Raw genomic sequence first — 21,459 nt, 5'->3', positions numbered from 1 at the left:
ACCTGGACAACTTGCCTTAATGGAAAGAACCATGAATTCTGTTCTGTATCAGAGAATTCTACAGGAGAATGTCAGACCATCCGTCTGTGAGCTGAAGCTGAAGCGCAGCTGGGTCATGCAGCAAGACAATGATCCAAAACACACAATCAAGTCTACATGAAAATTGCTAAAAAGCAACTAATTGGAAGTTTTGGAATGGCCTAGTCAAAGTCCAGACCTAATCCCAATTGAGATGTTGTGGCAGGACTTGAAACGAGCAGTTCATGCTTGAAAACCCACACGTCACTGAGTTAAAGCAGTTCTGCATGGAAGAGTGGGCCAAAATTCCTCCACAGCGACGTGAGAGACTGATCAACAACTACAGGAGGCATTTGGTTGGAGTCATTGCAGCTAAATGTGGCACAACCCGTTATTGAGTGTAAGGGGGCAATTACTTTTTCACACAGGGGAATTGGGTGTTGCATAACTTTGTTTATGTTTGTGTTATTTGTTCACTTATGTTCCCTTTATCTAATATTAGGTTTCTGATCTGATAACATTCAGTATCACAAATATGCAAAAGTAGAGAAAATTACAAAGGGGGCAAATACTTTTTCATAGCACTGTATATATAATTTTAAATATTTTCCTTCTTTATTATTTTCCCCTAACCCTACCACCCCTCCCCTAATTGGAGTAAACTAATGGACAACAATACTTAGACTTCTACTTCCAGCTTATACATACTACATTATATACATTTTACGGACACAGAATATTTTACATTGGTTATCTTTTGTTTGTTTTTAGTCCCATCCTTCAGCTACCCTCAACCCCTCCCATCTCTCTCTGAAGACCATCCAGTTTTGATTTCTAGCTGCCATATATGTTTCAAAAAAGTTCTGAACCTTTCTATTCTGATAGTTTCTACAGATGTAAAACTTAGTTACAGTGTGTAATGGTAGCTAAGATATGTATGTTTGTATAAAAAGATTATGAATCTACCTCTAATATTATTTTCATACTAAACAAAAGCCTAAAACTGTTACTTTGTTCCACGGTCTCTCCTATATAATAGTTTCACACATAGAAGTCCATCCTCAAGGTGTACTGCAGGTGACAGCTGTGTTGTTGTTTCAAACACGCTCAATAATAGTAGCCCTCATAACATCACCACATATAATCCAATGATTCTTTATCCAACACGTTGCGTCCAGTGTATTGCAGTGCTAATGTAAAGTGAATGGCTGGGGGTGTTGGTGTAATGATGTGAGCAAGCTTGGATGGTTGGGGGGAATTAGACCTCAGGGTGACTGCTCTGCTGTAAGAGCACAGTCTCCAAGCTGTTCTCCACTCCAGTGACAACATACTTATGGGGAAACCCCTTCATCAGGTATCCCGATGCCTTTCCCAGACAGTCCGTGTGTAGCCTCCTTCAGCCCCTCTGTCCACCTATACCAGCTCCAGGCCCTTTAGACCCTATGGCCAGCTCAACGAGGAGCCCCTGGCTCTGGGAGGGCAGGTGAAACAAGGGCAGCCCTTGGAACAGCTCTGGGAGACCCCTTTCACTGCTGAGGGGCTTGGCAGAATGGGACTCAAAATGGACCAGGAGGAAACGCTTTCCAGCGCAGCCTTGTTGGTGGTCCACCTTGATGCAGCTCAGAGCGGCACTGAACACGTCCGCGTATGGGGAGGACAAGCCCTGGAGAAGCCTCTTATCCTCCCCCTCTACTTCCTCGTCCCCCTTCTCCTCCTCCACTCCCTGGGCTATGTCCCTTCCCTGCTGGCCCTGCTGGTCCCACTGTCGGCCCCAGTCCTCTGCCTTCTTCCAGGCTGCCTGCGTCAGTACCAGTAAGGCCCGGCCCCCCTGGCTGTTCAAGGGCTGCAGCTGGGAGTGCAGCCAGGGCAGGGGCCCCAGAGAGCACATCTCAGCCCGATTCCACAGGTCCACAGACACACTGAGGCCCCTGGCACGCAGAGAGGAGCCAAGCTCACACACCAGCTCTGACACAGAGCCATCCACATCCGGCGGGCTCAGCAGCACCACATGACCCCTTATAGGTACTACAAAGGGAGAGAGGGAAGGAAGGAAGGAAGGAAGGAAGGAAGGAAGGAAGGAAGGAAGGAAGGAAGGAAGGAAGGAAGGAAGGAAGGAAGGAAGGAAGGAAGGAAGGAAGGAAGGAAGGAAGGAAGGAAGGAAGGTGAAGGGCAGGGGGAGTTAGTGACATACATTTTCCATTGTTTTGTCAATGATTATTGCTAGATAAATATGTATCTTCTTTATTTGACATATTGTACATTTGGACTATGAGAAACCTGCTTACGTTGATCCCACTCCTTCTGGTGCCATTCCCATGCCCACCCTGTTTGGAGAGACAGAAATGTAACATGATACACACTGACATGGTTCTGTAACACAGAGGCCCTTGTGTCCTTTACAGAAACCCTTTGCAAATTGTCCCCCCCCACAAATTCCTAACTGTAGTGAACAACACCCACAAGAAAAAAGTCAGTCGGCGATACACATGAATAGAGCTATTGAGAGAAGTGGGAGCCTGAAGAATACACACAGTAGGAAAGATATCAGATTTATTCTCTTTCTCTACATTTTCATCTCCTTTAAAACTCCCCCTTTCTCCACTATAAAAAATAATTTGGTGGGAGGCAGAGAGCATATTTGTGGTGAGAAAAGCCTTGCACTCACTTCACCACAGTGTAGCGCAATAACACAAACCTAACACAAATGTAACACTTTGTGACTTTTCTGTCTCTACACACAGTGCCATTGCCTGTGTCTGGTTGGGGGAGATCGGACCAGAATGACTCACGTTTCAGTTTGCAATGCAGGAAATAGAGACATATTACTGCTAGGCCTGCCAGCATCAGGGAGACCAGGATAAGCAGACTCCAGCGCCAGTGCCACCTACTGGCTGAGAGGGAGAAGTACAGATATGAATTATTTCCCAATCCTCATAGAATTTCTTATTATCAATCCCTGCTGGTAGGCAAAATAGAACGGTCAACTTTTTTTGTGAACATTTGTTTTATTAAGCATACAGATAAATACTCGATTGATGATACAGATTTAAACATAATTGCCATCTTTTCACACACATAAAATCAGAGAAGTGGTCAGGAAATGGTACATGTATCAGTTTTAGTAGGGTCCATATCAACTTTGATACTTCAGCCCTCTCCTAAAATACTCACAGTCAATGGGACAGAAGGGGCCAAGCTCACTGTTCTTCCCTTTTACCTTCACCTGCAAGGACAGAGACACACACACACACACGTGCACACATGCACACACACACACACATTTACAATAAGATGAGCTCCCATCATGTTACAACAGGATCCAAGTTCAATACTGGGGAACAAGAGGAGTCAACCAGTAGAAGTGTCTTACCATCACACAGAGATCAAGACCAGGTTTGACATCCTCAAACACACCTGGCATCAGCTGAAACAGGAAGAAAAAAATCATAAAAGAATCAAGCATTCAATCAAAAAGAATATGCCTTATCCCATAATATCACCAAACCATAAAAATGCCACAAGTAAAAACACAAAACCAATTAATACAAATGATGAGTACATCCCAACGACAAAAAGGTAACTAAAGATACACCAATACAACATTTGAGGCACCAATCAAATGCTCCGGTATACGTACCCAGTGTCCCCTGTCATTTTCCCTCCATATGTCATTTGACAGACGCTGCCTAATATCCCCCAGCTCTGTGCATCTGTCCTTGTCCACGCCTGCATCTCTCTGGCAGGGCCACACTTCAGCCTCCAGCCTACAGGGGGCAGTTAGGTTCCAGGACAGCATTGCACCGCCACTGTTCATCTGGCGCTGCACCACAGATACTGACACATTCTCCCATACGTTCCTCTGGAACATCTCTGGAAGAGAGAGATAAAGGTATAAGATACTTTATAGCAGAGTTACAGAAGCAATGGGAATCAACTCCATGGCTCACATTCATGACTGTCATAGTGAAACACAGGTGTAACAAGGAGGATGCTGCATGGTTCTTCTCTTACCGGTGTTGTTCCTAAAAGGACAGCTCATAGATCGACGAGATCTCTCATCTCCTTTATCCCACCACAACTGAAACACACACACACACACACCGAAGACACACAAAACGAGAGAACTCGGATGAACAACACAAAGGGGATAATGTTGTCAGCTACAATGAGTTGGATGTGTGAGTGTGTAGTAATATCACAACTGACAAAAGTAGGCCCAATCCAGATTGTTAATGGGGGAAATAGCAACAGTACCTGGAAGCACATGCAGGGGGTGACAGAGTGCAGTGGAACTGGCTTCTCTTTCCAGGCCTGTAGGACAACAAACAACATGTTATCATGGAAGAGTGAAGAGTGAAACTCTGAGAAAAAGATTGCATATAAATAACTGAGTTTGGAGGAAGCCAAGTACGACACGGACCCTGCAGACTCCATTATCTTCATGTTGTAGGCACATTTCTAGTGGGTGGGGGCTGTCCTCTTCCTTGGCGACTTGCAGCATCACCTCACGTCTCTCCTGATCAATCAGAGTGCTGAAACTGGGGACTGACAGACACACTGGCAAATTAGAAAGAAACATAACTCAGCCATTTACTGTAATTCTAGAATTGCATATGTCTAACAATGTCTCTCACTTCATAAACCATAATCATTATGGAAAAACAGAACAAATGGTCATGAATAAAATATTTCTCGGTTTGGACTTTGGATAGTCCCCTACAGATGGTTAATATAGGCTCATCTGACTAGCAACAAATGTTCAACTATCTTTTAGCCCTAACATTAGTCTTAACCCTAACCCTGACCCTAACTCTAACCCTAGCCTAAACCCTAACCCTAACCCTTTGCCTAGCCTTAACCCTACCCCTAGGAAAGCTGTTGCATTTCAACAGGGATGCAATTGATAGTGTGTTGATCGTCTGAGCATCTATAGACCATCTATTGGGGACATTCCATTAAAGTAAGACCAATGTGTCTGCACACAGGACTCAGGAGGTGTAAGAATCATATAATTTGAATGATTAGAATGGGGATAAAACCAGATTGAATGCTATACGTCCTGCTTTTACTTCCTGCTATGGGTACACTCCTGAATAGGTACAACCATTCTAGTAATTATTTTTCTATGGCAATAACAACATGGAAACCATAGAAACAAACAAACATAGAACACGTAACTCACCTTCACATTCCTCTACAACTCCCTGTGAGGCGGATGAACACACTAAGGACAGATAGATTTTAATCAGTCAGAGGATGACTTACTAACAAATAGGTGCTGACATAAGCTGTCTGATCACTATGGGAATTCCTACACCATACCTTCATCCACTGACGGAAGCACCACAGTAGAGCGAAAGATGCAAACATACACAGTCACCTGACTGCTGAAGGACACTGCTTCAGACTCAATCAGCAGTGACAGCCATGCCTGCTGGGTATATAGGAGAGCATGGACATGAATCACAAAACACAAGCACACACACACACACACTCACGCACACACATGCAAATTCATATGGAATATACCTTGGATGAAGCTTGCTCATCCAGAGCAGCAGGGATCACTGTGAACTCGAGCTTTTTGCACAGAGGCATTATTAGCTCTGGCACAATGTAACACACACTCACATACGATGCTGAAACACAGAGAGAACCCAGTTGGCCGCAGGAGTGAGGATGGCATGACTTACTGACACAAGATGAGGGGATAAGCAATAAACCATGCATTTGAAGCTAATATGGGTGCACTTTCCACATTGTGTTTCACATTGTATCCGCAGAGGTTGAAATGGAAAAAAGGTTGTGTAGTGTTCACACACCTGTCTGGTGGTTTCTGGGCTGGATGTCAAGGCGAATGTGTAGGCAAGGTCTGCATGCTGTGCCCTGTCTGCAGCACAGCACAGGCTGCACCGCCAGACCTTTTTCATCCACAGGACACCCTTGGATCAGAATCCCAGGACCTGCCTTCACTGTGCAGTTAGAGAGACCCTGATGAGAAACAAGGTAAACAATTTCTACAGTTGTATGTAAGTACTATACTGTGTTTATCCATACAGACACATTGATGACCACCTACCGAAAAGTATTATACTGTAGTGTAGTCATCCATACAAAAAAGATCAATACACAACTACCGGTAAGTACTACATATGTAGGATCTTAATTTGATCACTCTTTTGTTGCTGAGAATGTTCATGCGCAGCAGGAAATGCAAACTTGTAGTGTATTTGAATTTTTAAAAGGTTTCTAAAGTTTGTAATTTCCACTTTCAAATTCAGACTTGATTTGCCCTAACGATTAATGTATCAACCCCTACAAAATTGTCCATTATTTAAACATTGCCTGTTGTTGCAAGATTATTTTCCTACTGTAGCAAACTGGCTGAAATTAAGCTCCAACACCTGTATACTGTATTCATCCATACATACAGAGTGACTACACAAATGTCGGTAAGTACTATACTGTATTCATAAGATAGAACTGCCAAAGGGGGTGGAGTTGCAATCTACTGTAGAGATAGCCTGCAGAGCTCTATCATACTATCCAGGTCTGTGCCCAAACAGTTTGAGCTTCTACTTCTAAAAATCCACCTTTCCATAAATAAGTCTCTCACTGTTGCCGCTTGCTACAGACCCCCCTCAGCCCCCAGCTGTGCCCTGGACACCATATGTGAATTGATTGCCCCCCATCTATCCTCAGAGTTCGTACTGCTTGGTGACCTAAATTGGGATATGCTTAACACCCCGGCCATCCTACAATCTAAACTAGATGCCCTCAATCTCACACAAATTATCAATGAACCTACCAGGTACAACCCTAAATGCGTAAACATGGGTACCCTCATAGATATCATCCTGACTAACTTACCCTCTAAATACACCTCTGCTGTCTTCAACCAGGATCTCAGCGATCACTGCCTTATTGCCTGCGTCCGTAACGGGTCCGCGTCAAATGACCACCCCTCATCACTGTCAAACGCTCCCTAAAACACTTCAGCGAGCAGGCCTTCCTAATTGACCTGGCCCAGGTATCCTGGATGGATATAGACCTCATTCCGTCAGTAGAGGATGCCTGGTTGTTCTTTAAAAGTAATTTCCTCTCAATCTTAAATAAACATGCCCCCATTCAAAAAATACAGAACTAAGAACAGATATAGCCCCTGGTTCTCCTCAGACTTGACTGCCCTTGACCAGCACAAAAACACCCTGTGGCGTACTGCATTAGCATCAAATAGCCCCCTTGATATGCAACTTTTCAGGGAAGTTAGGAACCAATATACACAAGCAGTTAGGAAAGCAAAGGCTAACTATTTCAAACAGAAATTTGCATCCTGTAGCACTAACTCCAAAAAGTTTTGGGACACTGTAAAGTCCATGGAGAATAAGAGCACTTCCTCCCAGCTGCCCACTGCACTGAGGCTAGGAAACACTATCACCACCGATAAATCTACAATAATCGAGAATTTCAACAAGCATTTTGCTACGGCTGGCCATGCTTTCCACCTGGCTACCACTACCCCGGCCACCAGCTCTGCACCCTCCGCTGCAACTTGCCCATGCCCCCCCCGCTTCTCCTTCACACAAATCCAGACAGCTGATGTTCTGAAAGAGCTGCAAAATCTGGACCCCTACAAATCATCTGGGCTAGACAATCTGGACCCTTTCTTTCTAAAACTAGCCGCCGAAATTGTCGCAACCCCTATTACTAGCCTGTTCAACCTCTCTTTCGTAACGTCTGAGATCCCCAGAGATTGGAAAGCTGCCGCGGTCATCCCCCTCTCCAAACTGTTACAGACCTATATCCATCCTGCCCTGCCTTTCGAAAGTTTTTGAAAGCCAAGTTAACAAACAGATCACCGACCATTTCGAATCCCACCGTACCTTCTCCGCTATGCAATCTGGTTTCCGAGCTGGTCATGGGTGCACCCTCAGCCACGCTCAAGGTCCTAAACGATATTATAACCGTGATCGATAATAGACAGTACTGTGCAGCCGTCTTCATCGACCTGGCCAAGGCTTTTGACTCTGTCAACCACCGCATTCTTATTGGCAGACTAAATAGCCTTGGTTTCTCAAATGACTGCCTCGCCTGGTTCACCAACTACTTCTCAGATAGAGTTCAATGTGTCAAATCGGAGGGCCTGTTGTCTGGACCTATGGCAGTCTCTATGGGGGTGCCACAGGGTTCAATTCTTGGGCCGACTCTTTTCTCTGTGTATATCAATGATGCCGCTCTTGCTGCTGGTGACTCTCATATCCACCTTTACGCAGACGACACCATTTTGTATACATCTGGCCCTTCATTGGACACTGTGTTAACAAACCTCCAAACGAGCTTCAATGCCATACAACACTCCTTCAGTAGCCTCCAACTGCTCTTAAACACTAGTAAAACTAAATGCATGCTCTTCAATCGAACGCTGCTGGCACCCGCCCACCCGACTAGAATCACTACTCTCGACGGGTCTGACCTAGAGTATGTGGACAACTACAAATACCTAGGTGTCTGGTTAGACTGTAAACTCTCCTTCCAGACTCACATTAAGTATCTCCAATCCAAAGTTAAATCTAGAATCGGTTTCCTATTTCGCAACAAAGCCTCCTTCACTCATGCTGCCAAACATGCCCTCGTAAAACTGACTATCCTACTCTACTCAGTAAATTGGATGTAGTATATCACAGTGTCATCCGTTTTGTCTCCAAAGCCCCATATACTACCCACCACTGTGACCTGTACGCCAAACCCACTGGCTCCAGGCCATCTATAAATCACTGCTAGGCAAATCCCCGCCTTATCTTAGCTCATTGGTCACCATAGTAACACCCACCCGTAGTATGCGCTCCAGCAGGTATATCTCACTGGTCATCCCCAAAGCCAACACCTCCTTTGGCCGCCATTCCTTCCAGTTCTCTGCTGCCAATGACTGGAACAAATTGCAAAAATCTCTGAAGTTGGAGACACTTATCTCCCTCACTAACTTTAAGCATCAGTTGTCAGAGCACCTTACCGATCACTGCACCTGTACACAGCCCATCTGAAATTAGCCCGCCCAACTACCTCATCCCTGTATTGATATTTATTTTGCTCATTTGCACCCCAGTATCTCTATTTGCACATCTATCATTCCAGTGTTAATACTAATTGTAATTATTTTGCACTATAGCCTATTTATTGCCTTACCTCCATAACTTGCTACATTTGCACACACTGTATATATATTTTCTGTTGTATTTTTGACTTTATGTTTTGTTTTACCCCATATGTAACTCTGTGTTGTTGTTTTTATCGCACTGCTTTGCTTTATCTTGGCCAAGTCGCAGTTGTAAATGAGAACTTGTTCTCAACTGGCTTACCTGGTTAAATAAAGGTGAAATAAATAAAATAAAAAATAAATACATACATACCAGTACATACACTACCGGTCAAAAGTTTTAGAACACGTACTCATTCAAGGGTTTTTCTTGATTTTTTAAACTATTTTTCTACATTGTAGAATAATAGTGAAGACATCAAAACTATTAAATAACACATATGGAATCATGTAGTAACCAAAAAATTGTTAAACACATCAAAATATATTTTATATTTGAGATTCTTCAAATACAGCTTTGCACACCCTTGCCATTATCTCAACCAGCATCATGAGGTAGTCACCTGGAATGCATTTCAATTAACAGGTGTCCATTCTTAAAAGTTAATTAGTGGAATTTCTTTCCTTCTTATTGCATTTGAGCCAATTAGTTGTGTTGTGACAAGGTAGGCGGGGCGGTATACAGAAGATAGCCCTATTTGATAAAAGACCAAGTCCATATTATGGCAAGAACAGCTCAAATAAGCAAAGAGAAACAACAGTCCATCATTACTTTAAGACATGAAGGTCAGTCAATATGGAACATTTCAAGAACTTTGAAAGTTTCTTCAAGTGCAGTCGCAAAAACCATCAAGTGCTATGATGAAACTGGCTCTCATGAGGACCGCCACAGAAATGGAAGACCCAGAGTTACCTCTGCTGCAGAGGAAAAGTTCATTAGAGTTACCAGCCTCAGAAATTGCAGCCCAAATAAATGCTTCAAGAGTTCAAGTAACAGACACATCTCAACCTCAACTGTTCAGAGGAGACAATGTGAATCAGGCCTTCATGGTCGAATTGCTGCAAAGAAACCACTACTAAAGGAAACCAATAATAAGAAGAGACTTGCTTGGGCCAAGAAACATGCGCAATGGACATTAGACTCGAGATATTTGGTTCCAACCGCCGTGTCTTTGTGAGACGCGGTGTGTGGGTGAACGGATGATCTCTGCATGTGTATTTCCCACCATAAAGCATGGAGGAGGAGGTGTGATGGTGTGGGGGTGCTTTGCTGGTGACACTCTCTGTGATTTATTTAGAATTCAAGGCACACTTAACCAGCATGGCTACCACAGTATTCTGCAGCAATACTCCATCCCATCTTGTTTGGGCTTAGTGGGATTATCATTTGTTTTTCAACAGGACAATGACCCAAAACACCTCAAGACTGGGTAAGGGCTATTTTTACAAAGAAGGAGAGTGATGGAGGGCTGCATCAGATGACCTGGCCTCCACAATCCCCCGACCTCAACCAAATTGAGATGGTTTGGGATGAGTCGGACCACAGAGTGAAGGAAAAGCAGCCATCAAGTGCTAAGCATATGTGGGAACTCCTTCCAGACTGTTGGAAAAGCATTCCAGGTGAAGCTGGTTGAGAGAATGCAAAGCTGTCATCAAGGCAAAGGGTGGCTATTTAAAGAATCTCAAATATAAAATATATTTTGATTTGTTTAACACTTTTTTGGTTACTACATGATTCCATATTTGTTATTTCATAGTTTTGATCTCTTCACTACTATTCTACAATGTAGAAATAGTACAAATAAAGAAAACCCCTTCAATTAGTAGGTGTTCTAAAACTTTTGACCGGTAGTGTACATACATGCATAGATACACGGTGACTGCAGAACTATACACACATACACACCTGTTGTGGGATCAGTTATAATCATGACTGACATTCTGTGTTCTCATGTCTCTCTCTCTCTCTACACTGCTCCTTAGTTCCCAAGGCCCTAGAGACTAGAGAGCTGTGTAGGCCTACTTGTGGAAAATAGGATACTGTTGAGGTGACAGGTGTTGGTGAGCCATGGATTTAAAGTCTCATCGTTCTTTCCCCAATGTGATCTCCTTGTGTGCTGTTACTACAATAAATGCATCAGTAAATACGACACATCTTTTGTCAAAGTGTGCTCTGTAGTATATAGACCTTATTGTGAGCTTCTGATCTTATTACATAGTCATTCAATATTTGTACAATAGACATATGATATTCAAATATTTGAATAAATTAAATAAGTGATGTGCAAGGTATAAATAATGACATTTTTCAATATGAAATGATTGATAACAGATGGTGGCACACATTACATAAAGGAAATTGAATGTGTGATGTGGCATAATGAATTATCTTTCTCCCCCCTCTGCATCCTCTCTCTCTGTCCCTCTCTCTCTCTCTCTCTCGTTCACACATACACACACACACACACACACACACACACACACACACACACACACACACACACACACACACACACACACACACACACACACACACACACACACACACACACACACACACACACACACACACACACACACACACACACACACACACACACACACACACACACACACACACACACACACACAGTGATTGTTGACCTCTCGTTAATTGGATTATTAGCTTATTACCTTTGAGCAGGTGACGTGTTGACTCTCATAGTCAATCATCTCCAACTCCAAAGCCAAAACCAAAAGCTGTATGGAGAGCAGCGACCACCCAAAAAACATTGCTTTCATAATTGTCCTCAAATTGGCCACATTCAGGGGTTTGTACCATTTGGATCCTCAAGCACTAGTGCTTCTTTCTTCTGGGATTATGATGTGCCAACTGTTGTCAGATATATCCACACACAACTCCATCAGTACGCCTCTGTATTTCTGGTGACACATGGAGAACAAGTTGAACGAGTCCTATTTCCTGTCAATGGGCTTCGGTAGAAGTCTGGACTGAAACCAACGTCCTGATATCAGACTGCAGGCAGTATCAAGGAATGGAGGTGAATACCTGAGGGTTAGGGTTATGGTTAGAGTGCAAGGTGCTGCCTATTATAGCTAAGATTAGATAAGACATTTGTGAAATGCCTTGCTTAATTTAAACTGCTACAGTGAAAATGAATGATAGCCCAGCCATGTTAGAAAAGCCTAACCATGTCATTTTAGATAATGTATGTGATATGAAGTATGTTATTCTGATCAGCGGTTACTTGAGCATACATGTGTAATACTTACAGCATAGATACTTCATCTTCACACCCATCTGTCAGAGTTTCCTTGGTTGAAAAAGCTAAAACTCTTCACGGTTAGGGAATATGGTAATTAAGTATTCAGTAAAATCCAACAGTTTTGATGTTAGTGTATTCTGTCATTGCTAGGTAACTGGTATATGGTAGGTTGAGTCATGTAGTGAATGTCTTAACCATGGCATGATCCCTCCCCTCTGTGTCCTTGTCCAGCCCACACACTCTCTCCCCTCTCTGTCTCTCTCTCCCCTCTCTGTCTCTCTCTCCCCTCTCTGTCTCTCTCTCGCTCACACCCACACAGCCTCAATCAAACAAAAAACACAGTGACACGAAACACAAAGTATTACAGAAGCAATACAGAAGTAATATCCAAGAACCCTGAATGTTTATTATGGTAAAAGTATACCCAAAGCGCTCAGGCGGATCAAAGTCTATATCCTTGGGCTTTGTGTATTATCAGTTAAGCATAAAGCAAATGTAAAACCTACATAGCATATGTCTGTCTATTTACATAAGCATAGTCATGTCAAGACCCACTGAAGAGCCGGGACAATTAGATTGTAGATTTACTGAAAATGTAAATGATACTAGTTTGAGTTCAATGGTTGAGTCCACATGAATGTCAGCTTCCCTGTTCAGTTTGTTTCATTCAGCAGCGTGTCCTGTAAAACAAGTTAGTCACCTCACGTCATGAGAACTATTACAGAAATGCATTCCTGGATTGCGTAATAGCTTTTTTCTCTGGTTGGGACAATACACACGGATCGAAGCATGACTCACATACACACAATTATGGTTAGTTGTATGTCAATAGAGAATGTTTTATTTCCATGTTATGTACTTGGTGGCCCACTTGGTAACAACCACCTCCCAGACCCACCAAGTGCAAACACCCTTTGCCTTGTAGATGGAGGTCAGAGAGTCAAACCTGAATGTAAACACAGGCACACAATAGGCCTGTGTGTGTATGTGCGTGTGTGTATGCATATGTGTGTGTGTGTGCGTGTGTGTTTGTGTGTATGCGTGTGTGTGTGTGTGTGTGTGTGTGTTTGTATGCGTGTGTGTGTGTGTGTGTGTGTGTGTGTGTGTGTGTGTGTGTGTGTGTGTGTGTGTGTTAGAGAGAGCGAGTGTGTTTGTATGTTCATGGTGGCAATTATTGTCTTTTTCTATATTGATCCTCTGTCAGCTTGAGTTTCGTCAGAAAGACAGCATTGAAGAGGGTGGAATGCAAACACAAAAGTCGTCAAACTGTTCAGAAAATGATATTTATTCTACAATGAATTGGTCACAGGAGATCTTAGTTGTGCTATTATGTGAACTCCTAGAACTATATAAAGAAACCTCAGTCTTAATTGTTGCTCTTCTTAATTCTAGAACACAATTATTGTATGTTTAGTGTTCATGAGTTGGTGGTGGGAGCAACTACATGGTCAGTTAGAGTTGTGTGACGGTGAAGTCAGCTAGCTCCCCCTGTAGGGCAGACTGAAGCGGCAGCAACCAGCATGCCACGGTGGGGGCAGAGCGAGCACTGAGATCCACAGCAGAGTCCCTACAACACACACACACACACACACAATCCACAACAAGGTTCTTAATATAATAGCATAAACAGAATACCAAATACACATCCTTGATATAGATACACAGTAGTATCACACACAACCTATGACCAGTCAGATCACTGCAGTTTGTGTCTGATAGACAGTTCAACTTACCTGGAGACGTCTACTTCTTTGTCCTGAATCTTAAGTTTCATTGTTGTTCCCTGGACCTCCTCATAGGCAACAGGTGGACGGGCTGCAACACACAGTACAAATAATGTAGTTACGAAAGTTCAATCAGAAAGGAAGGTCTGAATGGATCATCACTTTTCATTCATCTAGAAAACTCATAATTCACATCGCTTCCTATCTCACTCATCAGCATAGCAGGTGTTCTATATGGTAGTTTCTATAATGTTACCTCGTCAGCGTGGCAGGTATTTATAGGTCATAATGTTACCTTATCAGTTTAGCGTCACGTCACTCTTCCTCCTTTCCTATTAGCAAGCGTGCGGATTGTCATTCACCTATTAAACTTCAACCTATAAGCATGGCACACTATAGCAATTGCACCACGGTTGCTGATTAACCTATTGGCTCATTTGTGCAATGATCACTATCCTTTCTTTTAACCAATGGGCATGAATCTAGGGGAGTATTTATATGTCAACTCAAACCTTGTGTCTCCCACTTGTTGTTTTGCAGCAACAGTCTTCCAACGACCTTCCATCAACAGCATAATAACCTTAAGGCCCGTCATTGGAACTCCTTTCCCCTAGAGAGTGGGGTTTCGATGCCAGCTGCCCAGCATAGGGCAACCTGTCATCAGCATCTGGCTCTGAGGAGCATTCCTCAGAGACAAGGCCTACCCCAAACTATTCAATCAAATGTATTATTATATTCTGTCTCTGTTGTCATTCAGTTAAGCCTGTACTCGATTGAACTGTCACCATAAACCAAAAGGCCATTATGAAGAGATGGTCCTCTGTAGCTCAGGAGTGGTCCTCTGTAGATTAGTTGGTGGAGCATAGCGCTTGCAACACCAGAATTGTGGGTTTGATTCCCGGGACCACCCATACGTAAAATGTATGCACACCTGACTGTTACAGGAGGGGGTCGCAGTTCCGGAGCAACCCACTAGGTGTTATCCTCCGACAACCTTAGGCACCTCCTCACTCACAGTCTGGACTAATCATTATCCTATTGGTGTCACCTGTGTCTACCTGTTCACCAGTGTATTTATGCCCTCACTTTCCTGTGTTCCCTTGCTCAGTTTTCTCTGCTAGTTTCTCTATGTCCAGCAGTACTACTCAGTGTCTGATCGGAGACCTATGTACAGGTGCTTGAGAAGTGTTCTCCCTGTTTTCGTTATTTGTTTCACTCTTAGGTAGTATTTCGTATTTTGGCTGTCAGATGGTTTTTGGAGACTTACAGTTGAAGTCGGAAGTTTACATACACTTAGGTTGGAGTCATTAAAACTCGTTTTTCAACCACTCCACAAGTTTCTTGTTAACAAACTATAGTTTTGGCAAGTCGGTTAGGACATCTACTTTGTGCATGACACAAATATTTTTCCAACAATTGTTTACAGACAGATTATTTCACTTATAATTCACTCCATCACAATTCCAGTGGGTCAGAAGTTTACATACACTAAGTTGACTGTGCCTTTAAACAGCTTGGAAAATTCCAGAAAATAATGTCATGGCTTTAGAAGCTTCTGATAGGCTAATTGACATATTTTGAGTCAATTGGAGGTGTAACTGTGGATGTATTTCAAGGCTTACCTTCAAACTCAGTGCCTCTTTGCTTTACATCATGGGAAAATCAAAAGAAATCAGCCAAGACCTCAGAAAAAAAATGGTAGACCTCCACAAGTCTGATTCATCCTTGGGAGCAATTTCCAAACGCCTGAAGGTACCACGTTCATCTGTACAAACAATAGTACGCAAGTATAAACACCATGGGACCACGCAGCCGTCATACCACTCAGGAAGGAGACGCGTTCTGTCTCCTAGAGATTAACGTAGTTTTGGTGTGAAAAGTGCAAATCAATCCCAGAACAACAGCAAAGGACCTTGTGAAGATGCTGGAGGAAACAGGTACAAAAGTATCTATATCCACAGTAAAACGAGTCCTATATCGACATAACCTGAAAGGCCGCTCAGCAAGGAAGAAGCCACTGCTCCAAAACCGCCATAAAAAAGCCAGACTACGGTTTGCAACTGCACATGGGGACAAATATCATACTTTTTGGAGAAATGTCCTCTGGTCTGATGAAACAAAAATAGAACTGTTTGGCCATAATGACCATCGTTGTGTTTGGAGGAAAAAGGGGTTTGCTTGCAAGCCGAAGAACACCATCCCAACCATGACGCACGGGGGTGGCAGCATCATGCTGTGGGGGTGCTTTGCTGCAGGAGGGACTGGTGCACTTCACAAAATAGATGGCATCATGAGGAAGGAAAATTATGTGGATATATTGAAGCAACATCTCAAGACATCAGTCAGGAAGTTAAAACTTGGTCGCAAATGGGTCTTCCAAATGGACAATGACCCCAAGCATACTTCCAAAGTTGTGGCAAAATGGCTTAAGGACAACAAAGTCAAGGTATTGGAGTGGCCATCACAAATCCCTGACCTCAATCCTATAGGTTTGTGGGCAGAACTGAAAAAGCGTGTGCGAGCAAGGAGGCCTACAAACCTGATTCAGTTAATCCAGCTCTGTCAGGAGGAATGGGCCAAAATTCACCCAACTTATTGTGGGAAGCTTGTGGAAGACTACCCGAAACGTTTGACCTAAGTTAAACAATTTAAAGGCAATGCTACCAAATACTAATTGAGTGTATGTAAACTTCTGAACCACTGGGAATGTGATGAAATAACTAAAAGCTTAAATAAATCATTCTCTCTACTATTATTCTGACATATCACAATCTTAAAATAAAGTGGTGATCCTAACTGACCTAAGACAAGGAATTTTTACTAGGATTAAATGTCAGGAATTGTGAAAAACGGAGTTAAAATGTATTTGGCTAAGGTGTATGTAAACTTCCGACTTCAACTGTACTTGCTCCGTCTTTCTTTTATCGTGATAAGTCTGTTATTTAGTATTTTGGCTTCTGGACCACCAGTAAAGATCCTTGTTTCACCATCTCTGCATACTGCCTACTGTATATCCTCCACCACACCTGGGTCACACCTCACACCAACCCTTACACATGACTATTAGTCGCTTTGGATAAAAGAGTCTGCTAAACGGCATATGTTATCATATATTATATTATACCGCGTCACTAAATAACATACTTTCATCTGTGTCATACAAAACAATTAATGTCAAAAATCAAAACAAATATTGTTTTCAAAAGTGTCCCATCACATATAGAAACAAAGAGAAGATGTCATGACTATTGAATAGACCATAAGAACATGAAGTGGAGTGACTGATTATGTTTCACTCACCCATGATCCCGGTAATGTTGTCTCCTGTTGTGCGCTGCCTCAGGACGGGCCACAGGAACTTGATTCCATTCCTCTTGTAGAACATGATGATGACCCGTGTTGACGCTATGGTGACATCCATCTCCCTGTCCCTTAGGAACAGAGACACACTGCAGGAAGAGACATAACAAGACTCCGATGTATCAATTCAATCATCTGAAAAACACCACCCTATAAAGTACCCTATATAGCTACTGTATAACAATTCCAGTCATTATGCAACTTTAGTAATATACACTCTAGAGCTCTTTATGTCCCCACACAATACTACATTCTAAACCAGACTGAACGCTACGCTCACTATTGTCTCACTTCACTTGGTTTAACCAGGCTGAAAAACATAAAACACCTAGCACTGCACAAAAGGCAAAAGCAGAATTCTAATCACAGAAACAAAACAATAGCACAAAATGACTTTTATCAGAAAGTATGTAGTTGGTATATGATTCAGCACTTGTCTGTTTCGTGGTTGATTTCCAGGCTCCAGTAGAAGTATGTTGCATTCTGTCCATCGTTGAAAGTGATGCCAGTGGTGTCGAACTCAATATGTTGATCACTTTTGTAATGGATCACAATCTTCTGGTAGCCTGCACTGGCTGATTGTCCAAGCTGACCGTTCATAGACAACTCTGGTGAAAGACGGACACCGTTCATTCATTCAACAATGTTTGAGGAGTGAGTGGATGATGAGGACAGGACAATTAACAATTGAATGAATTAATGAACTAAATACAATTTTAATTTAAAATTAGAATCCATTTCTAAGGTCAAGTCACCATTGTTGGGGTCCATTAGCAGTCTGAGAGAGAGAGACGCAGGAATGTCATAGCACAGTGGCAGAGCCTGACCCTCAGCCGGCAACAAGAACCTCAGGAGAGGACTCACTGAGAGAGATAGAGCGAGAGAGAGAGAGAGGGAGAGAGAGAGAGAAAATAGAGAAAGGGATGGCGAGAGGGAGAGGGACAGATAAAGAGAATGCAGAAGGGAGCGTAAGATACTTAGGTTGTGAGAAAACCGTATACAACATCTTAAATACACGAAAAATACATTTTGAGAGCGACATAAATATTGCAGTACCAGTTGTAGTTGTAGTTCTCATTGTAGTTTTAATTGAGCGAGTTTGTGGAGGATCATAAGACTCTGAACCTGTAACATGAGAGAAAACTCACAGAGAGAGTCCTACACACAGTCAGAACATGAACACAAATAATCCTACACACAGATACAGACACACAAAATATCAAACAATGATTTCTTTAATGTGGAAGAATTACCCAGGACAAAGTCAGGATGTGACTGCTGTATGCCATGACCAACATCATGATAAGTTTGAAACATCAAGCCTATGACAAAAAACAACACAAATTGAGCACACGTAAACTGATGTTCAACAAGTACAGCTGTGATATAGGGGAAAGAGAGTCACTTGCCGTGTCTTGCCGGGATTACTGTTCTTTCCATGGCCCATTCCTTAGCATTTCCTGTAAAGCAGGAGCAGTTGTAAAACTCATCACAGAATTTGGGGAATTGGTCAGAATTCTATCATTGCGGATATTGTTTTCTTCTGCACTACACTTTCACAGCAGTTGAACTTGACACACTTGCCTCTTAGTCCTTGTTTTGGGGAAAGACCAGCTAGGGAATGACAGGAGGAAAGTTCATTTAGTTAATAGTGCTGGGGGAATGCACTGATGTAGTATCTCTTTATAGTTGTAGATTTGACGGTTTTCCCCTTTACTCCTTTTTTCTCTCTTCCTCATCTTTTTTGTTTTGTTTGTAAAAGTGTATTGTGACGAAATTGTTTGAAAAATTACACTTTAAATTAATGTCCATTTGATTTGATTAAATCAATGTACTAATCTAAACCTGATCCCACTGATCTTGATACTATTTATACCGGTTTTAGTCACTCACGGCCAGTTTATTAGGGAACACCCATCTAGTATCAGGTTGGACCCCCCTTTGCCTCCAGAACAGCCTGAAATCTTTGGGGCATTGATTCTACAAGGTGTCTGAAACGTTCGTTGCTCAATTGGTATCAAGGGACCTAACATGTGACAGGAAAACATTCCCCACACCATTACACCACCGCCACCAGCCTGTACAGTTGACATCAGGCAGGATGGGGCCATGGACTCATACCTGCTTACGCCAAATCCTGACTCTGCCATCATCATGATGCAACAGCATTCGTCGGACCAGGCAATATTTTTCCATTCCTCAACTGTCCAGTGTTGGTGATCGCGTGCCAACTGGAGCCACTTCTTCTTGTTTTTAGCTGATAGGAGTGGAACCCGGTGTGGTCGTCTGCTGCAATAGTCCATCCGTGACAAGGATCGACGAGTTGTGCATTTCCGAGATGCCGTTCTGCACACCACTGTTGTACTGCGCCGTTATTTGTCTGTTTGTGGCCTGCCTGTTACCATTCTTACCATTCTCCTTCGACCTTTCTGGCCATTCTCCTTTGACCTTTCTGGCCATTCTCCTTTGACCTTTCTGGCCATTCTCCTTTGACCTTTCTGGCCATTCTCCTTCGACCTTTCTGGCCATTCTCCTTTGACCTTTCTGGCCATTCTCCTTCGACCTTTCTGGCCATTCTCCTTCGACCTTTCTCATCAACTAACTGCTTTCGTCCACAGGACTGCCGCTGACTGGATTCTCGGTAAACCCTAGATACTGTCATGCGTGAAAAGCCCAGGAGGGCACCGTTTCTGAGATACTGGATCTGCCACGCCTGGCAACGACGATCATACCACACTCAAAGTCTCTTAGGTCACTTGTTTTGCCCATTCTAATGTTCAATGGAACAGTAACTGAACGCCTCGATGCCCGTCTGCCTGCTTTATATAGCAAGCCACGGCCACGTGACTCACTGTCTGTAGGAGCGATCAATTTTCGTGAACGGGGTGGTGTACCTAATAAACTTGCCGGTGAGTGTATATTTTTACTGTAGTTCTTTTCTTTCCATTCTGTCCAACTACAAACACACATTCTGCACCAAAGGACCAAAGGATTGACAGCCGTCCCATATAGTTTGCAAAATAAACTCAGCAAAAAAAGAATTGTCCCTTTTTCAGGACCCTGTCTTTCAAAGATAATTTGCAGAAATCCAAATAGCTTCACAGATCTTTATTGTAAAGGGTTTAAACACTGTTTCCCATGCTTGTTCAATGAACCATAAACAATTAATGAACATGCAGCTGAGGAACGGTCGTTAAGACACTAACAGCTTACAGACGGTAGGCAATTAAGGTCACAGTTATGAAAACTTAGGGCACTAAAGAGGCCTTTCTACTGACTCTGAAAAACACCAAAAGAAAGATGCCCAGGGTCCCTGCTCATCTGCGTGAACGCGCCTTAGGCATGGTGCAAGGAGGCATGAGGACTGCAGATGTGGCCAGGGCAATAAATTGCAATGTCCGTACTGTGAGACACCTAAGACAGCGCTACAAGGAGACAGGACGGACAGCTGATCATCCTCGCAGTGACAGACCACGTGTAACAACACCTGCACAGGATCGGTACATCTGAACATCACACTTGCAGGACATGTACAGGATGGCAACAACAACTGCCCGAGTTACACCAGGAACGCACAATCCCTCGATCAGTGCTCAGACTCTCCGCAATAGGCTGAGAGAGGCTGGACTGAGGGCTTGTAGGCCTGTTGTAAGGTAGGTCCTCACCAGACATCACCGGCAACAACTTCGCCTATGGGCACAAACCCACCGTCGCTGGACCAGACAGGACTGGCAAAAAGTGCTCTTAACTGACGATTCGCGGTTTTGTCTCACCAGGGGTGATGGTCAGATTCGAGTTTATCGTCGAAGGAATGAGCGTTACACCGAGGCCTGTACTCTGGAGCGGGATCGATATGGAGGTGGAGGGTCCGTCATGGTAGTAGAGAGGCTATATACAGGGGGATAGTGGTACAGAGTCAATGTGCGGGGGCACCAGCTAGTCGAGGTAATTGAGGGAACATGTACATGTGGGTAGAGTTAAAGTGACTATACATCAA

The 21,459-nt window shown here is 43.2% G+C and overlaps 2 protein-coding genes across 3 annotated transcripts in view; both read right to left on the bottom strand.

Moving 5' to 3' along the window:
- Positions 1–825: 825 nt before the first annotated feature.
- LOC121575481 lies at positions 826–13,426 on the bottom strand. Its single transcript, XM_045222984.1, has 15 exons — positions 12,386–13,426; positions 11,786–12,161; positions 5,841–6,009; positions 5,548–5,657; positions 5,341–5,452; positions 5,201–5,242; positions 4,439–4,563; positions 4,273–4,329; positions 4,030–4,096; positions 3,656–3,888; positions 3,389–3,442; positions 3,190–3,241; positions 2,808–2,909; positions 2,304–2,342; positions 826–2,043 (listed from the first exon to the last, which is right to left on the bottom strand). Exons 2-15 carry the CDS (start codon positions 11,891–11,893, stop codon positions 1,415–1,417), a joined length of 1,899 nt encoding a protein of 632 aa, XP_045078919.1. The 5' UTR covers positions 11,894–12,161; positions 12,386–13,426; the 3' UTR covers positions 826–1,414.
- Positions 13,427–13,642: 216 nt separating this feature from the next.
- LOC121575480 (inter-alpha-trypsin inhibitor heavy chain H3) overlaps positions 13,643–21,459 on the bottom strand; it is a 47,098-nt gene continuing 39,281 nt past the window's right edge. Inside the window, exons 16-24 of one of the 2 annotated variants that reach the window (XM_041888597.2) lie at positions 19,047–19,076; positions 18,872–18,922; positions 18,716–18,784; positions 18,519–18,587; positions 18,218–18,325; positions 17,896–18,070; positions 17,403–17,551; positions 14,112–14,193; positions 13,643–13,945 (exon numbers count right to left, since the gene is read on the bottom strand). In XM_041888597.2, coding sequence (XP_041744531.1) covers positions 13,831–13,945; positions 14,112–14,193; positions 17,403–17,551; positions 17,896–18,070; positions 18,218–18,325; positions 18,519–18,587; positions 18,716–18,784; positions 18,872–18,922; positions 19,047–19,076 — 848 coding nt within the window. In that variant the 3' untranslated portion in view covers positions 13,643–13,830. The remainder of the gene's footprint in view (positions 13,946–14,111; positions 14,194–17,402; positions 17,552–17,895; positions 18,071–18,217; positions 18,326–18,518; positions 18,588–18,715; positions 18,785–18,871; positions 18,923–19,046; positions 19,077–21,459) is intronic. The other variant, XM_041888598.2, reaches the window with a different exon arrangement.

This window comes from Coregonus clupeaformis, chromosome 10 (genome assembly GCF_020615455.1).
Source record: "Coregonus clupeaformis isolate EN_2021a chromosome 10, ASM2061545v1, whole genome shotgun sequence".
Classification (NCBI taxonomy): Eukaryota; Metazoa; Chordata; class Actinopteri; order Salmoniformes; family Salmonidae; genus Coregonus; species Coregonus clupeaformis.
The sequence above is the reverse complement of the archived record's forward strand: the minus strand, read 5'-3'. Positions and strand labels throughout refer to the sequence as shown.

Bases quoted from the DNA above. Each gene is read 5' to 3' on its own strand.
- LOC121575481 (XM_045222984.1), bottom strand. From the start codon at position 11,893: ATGAAAGCAATGTTTTTTGGGTGGTCGCTGCTCTCCATACAGCTTTTG. The intron at 5,453-5,547 runs GTATATTCCATA...CTATATACCCAG, and splicing joins ATGAGCAAGCTTCATCCAAG to CAGGCATGGCTGTCACTGCT. The intron at 3,889-4,029 runs GTAAGAGAAGAA...TCTCTCTTCCAG, and splicing joins TCCTTTTAGGAACAACACCG to AGATGTTCCAGAGGAACGTA.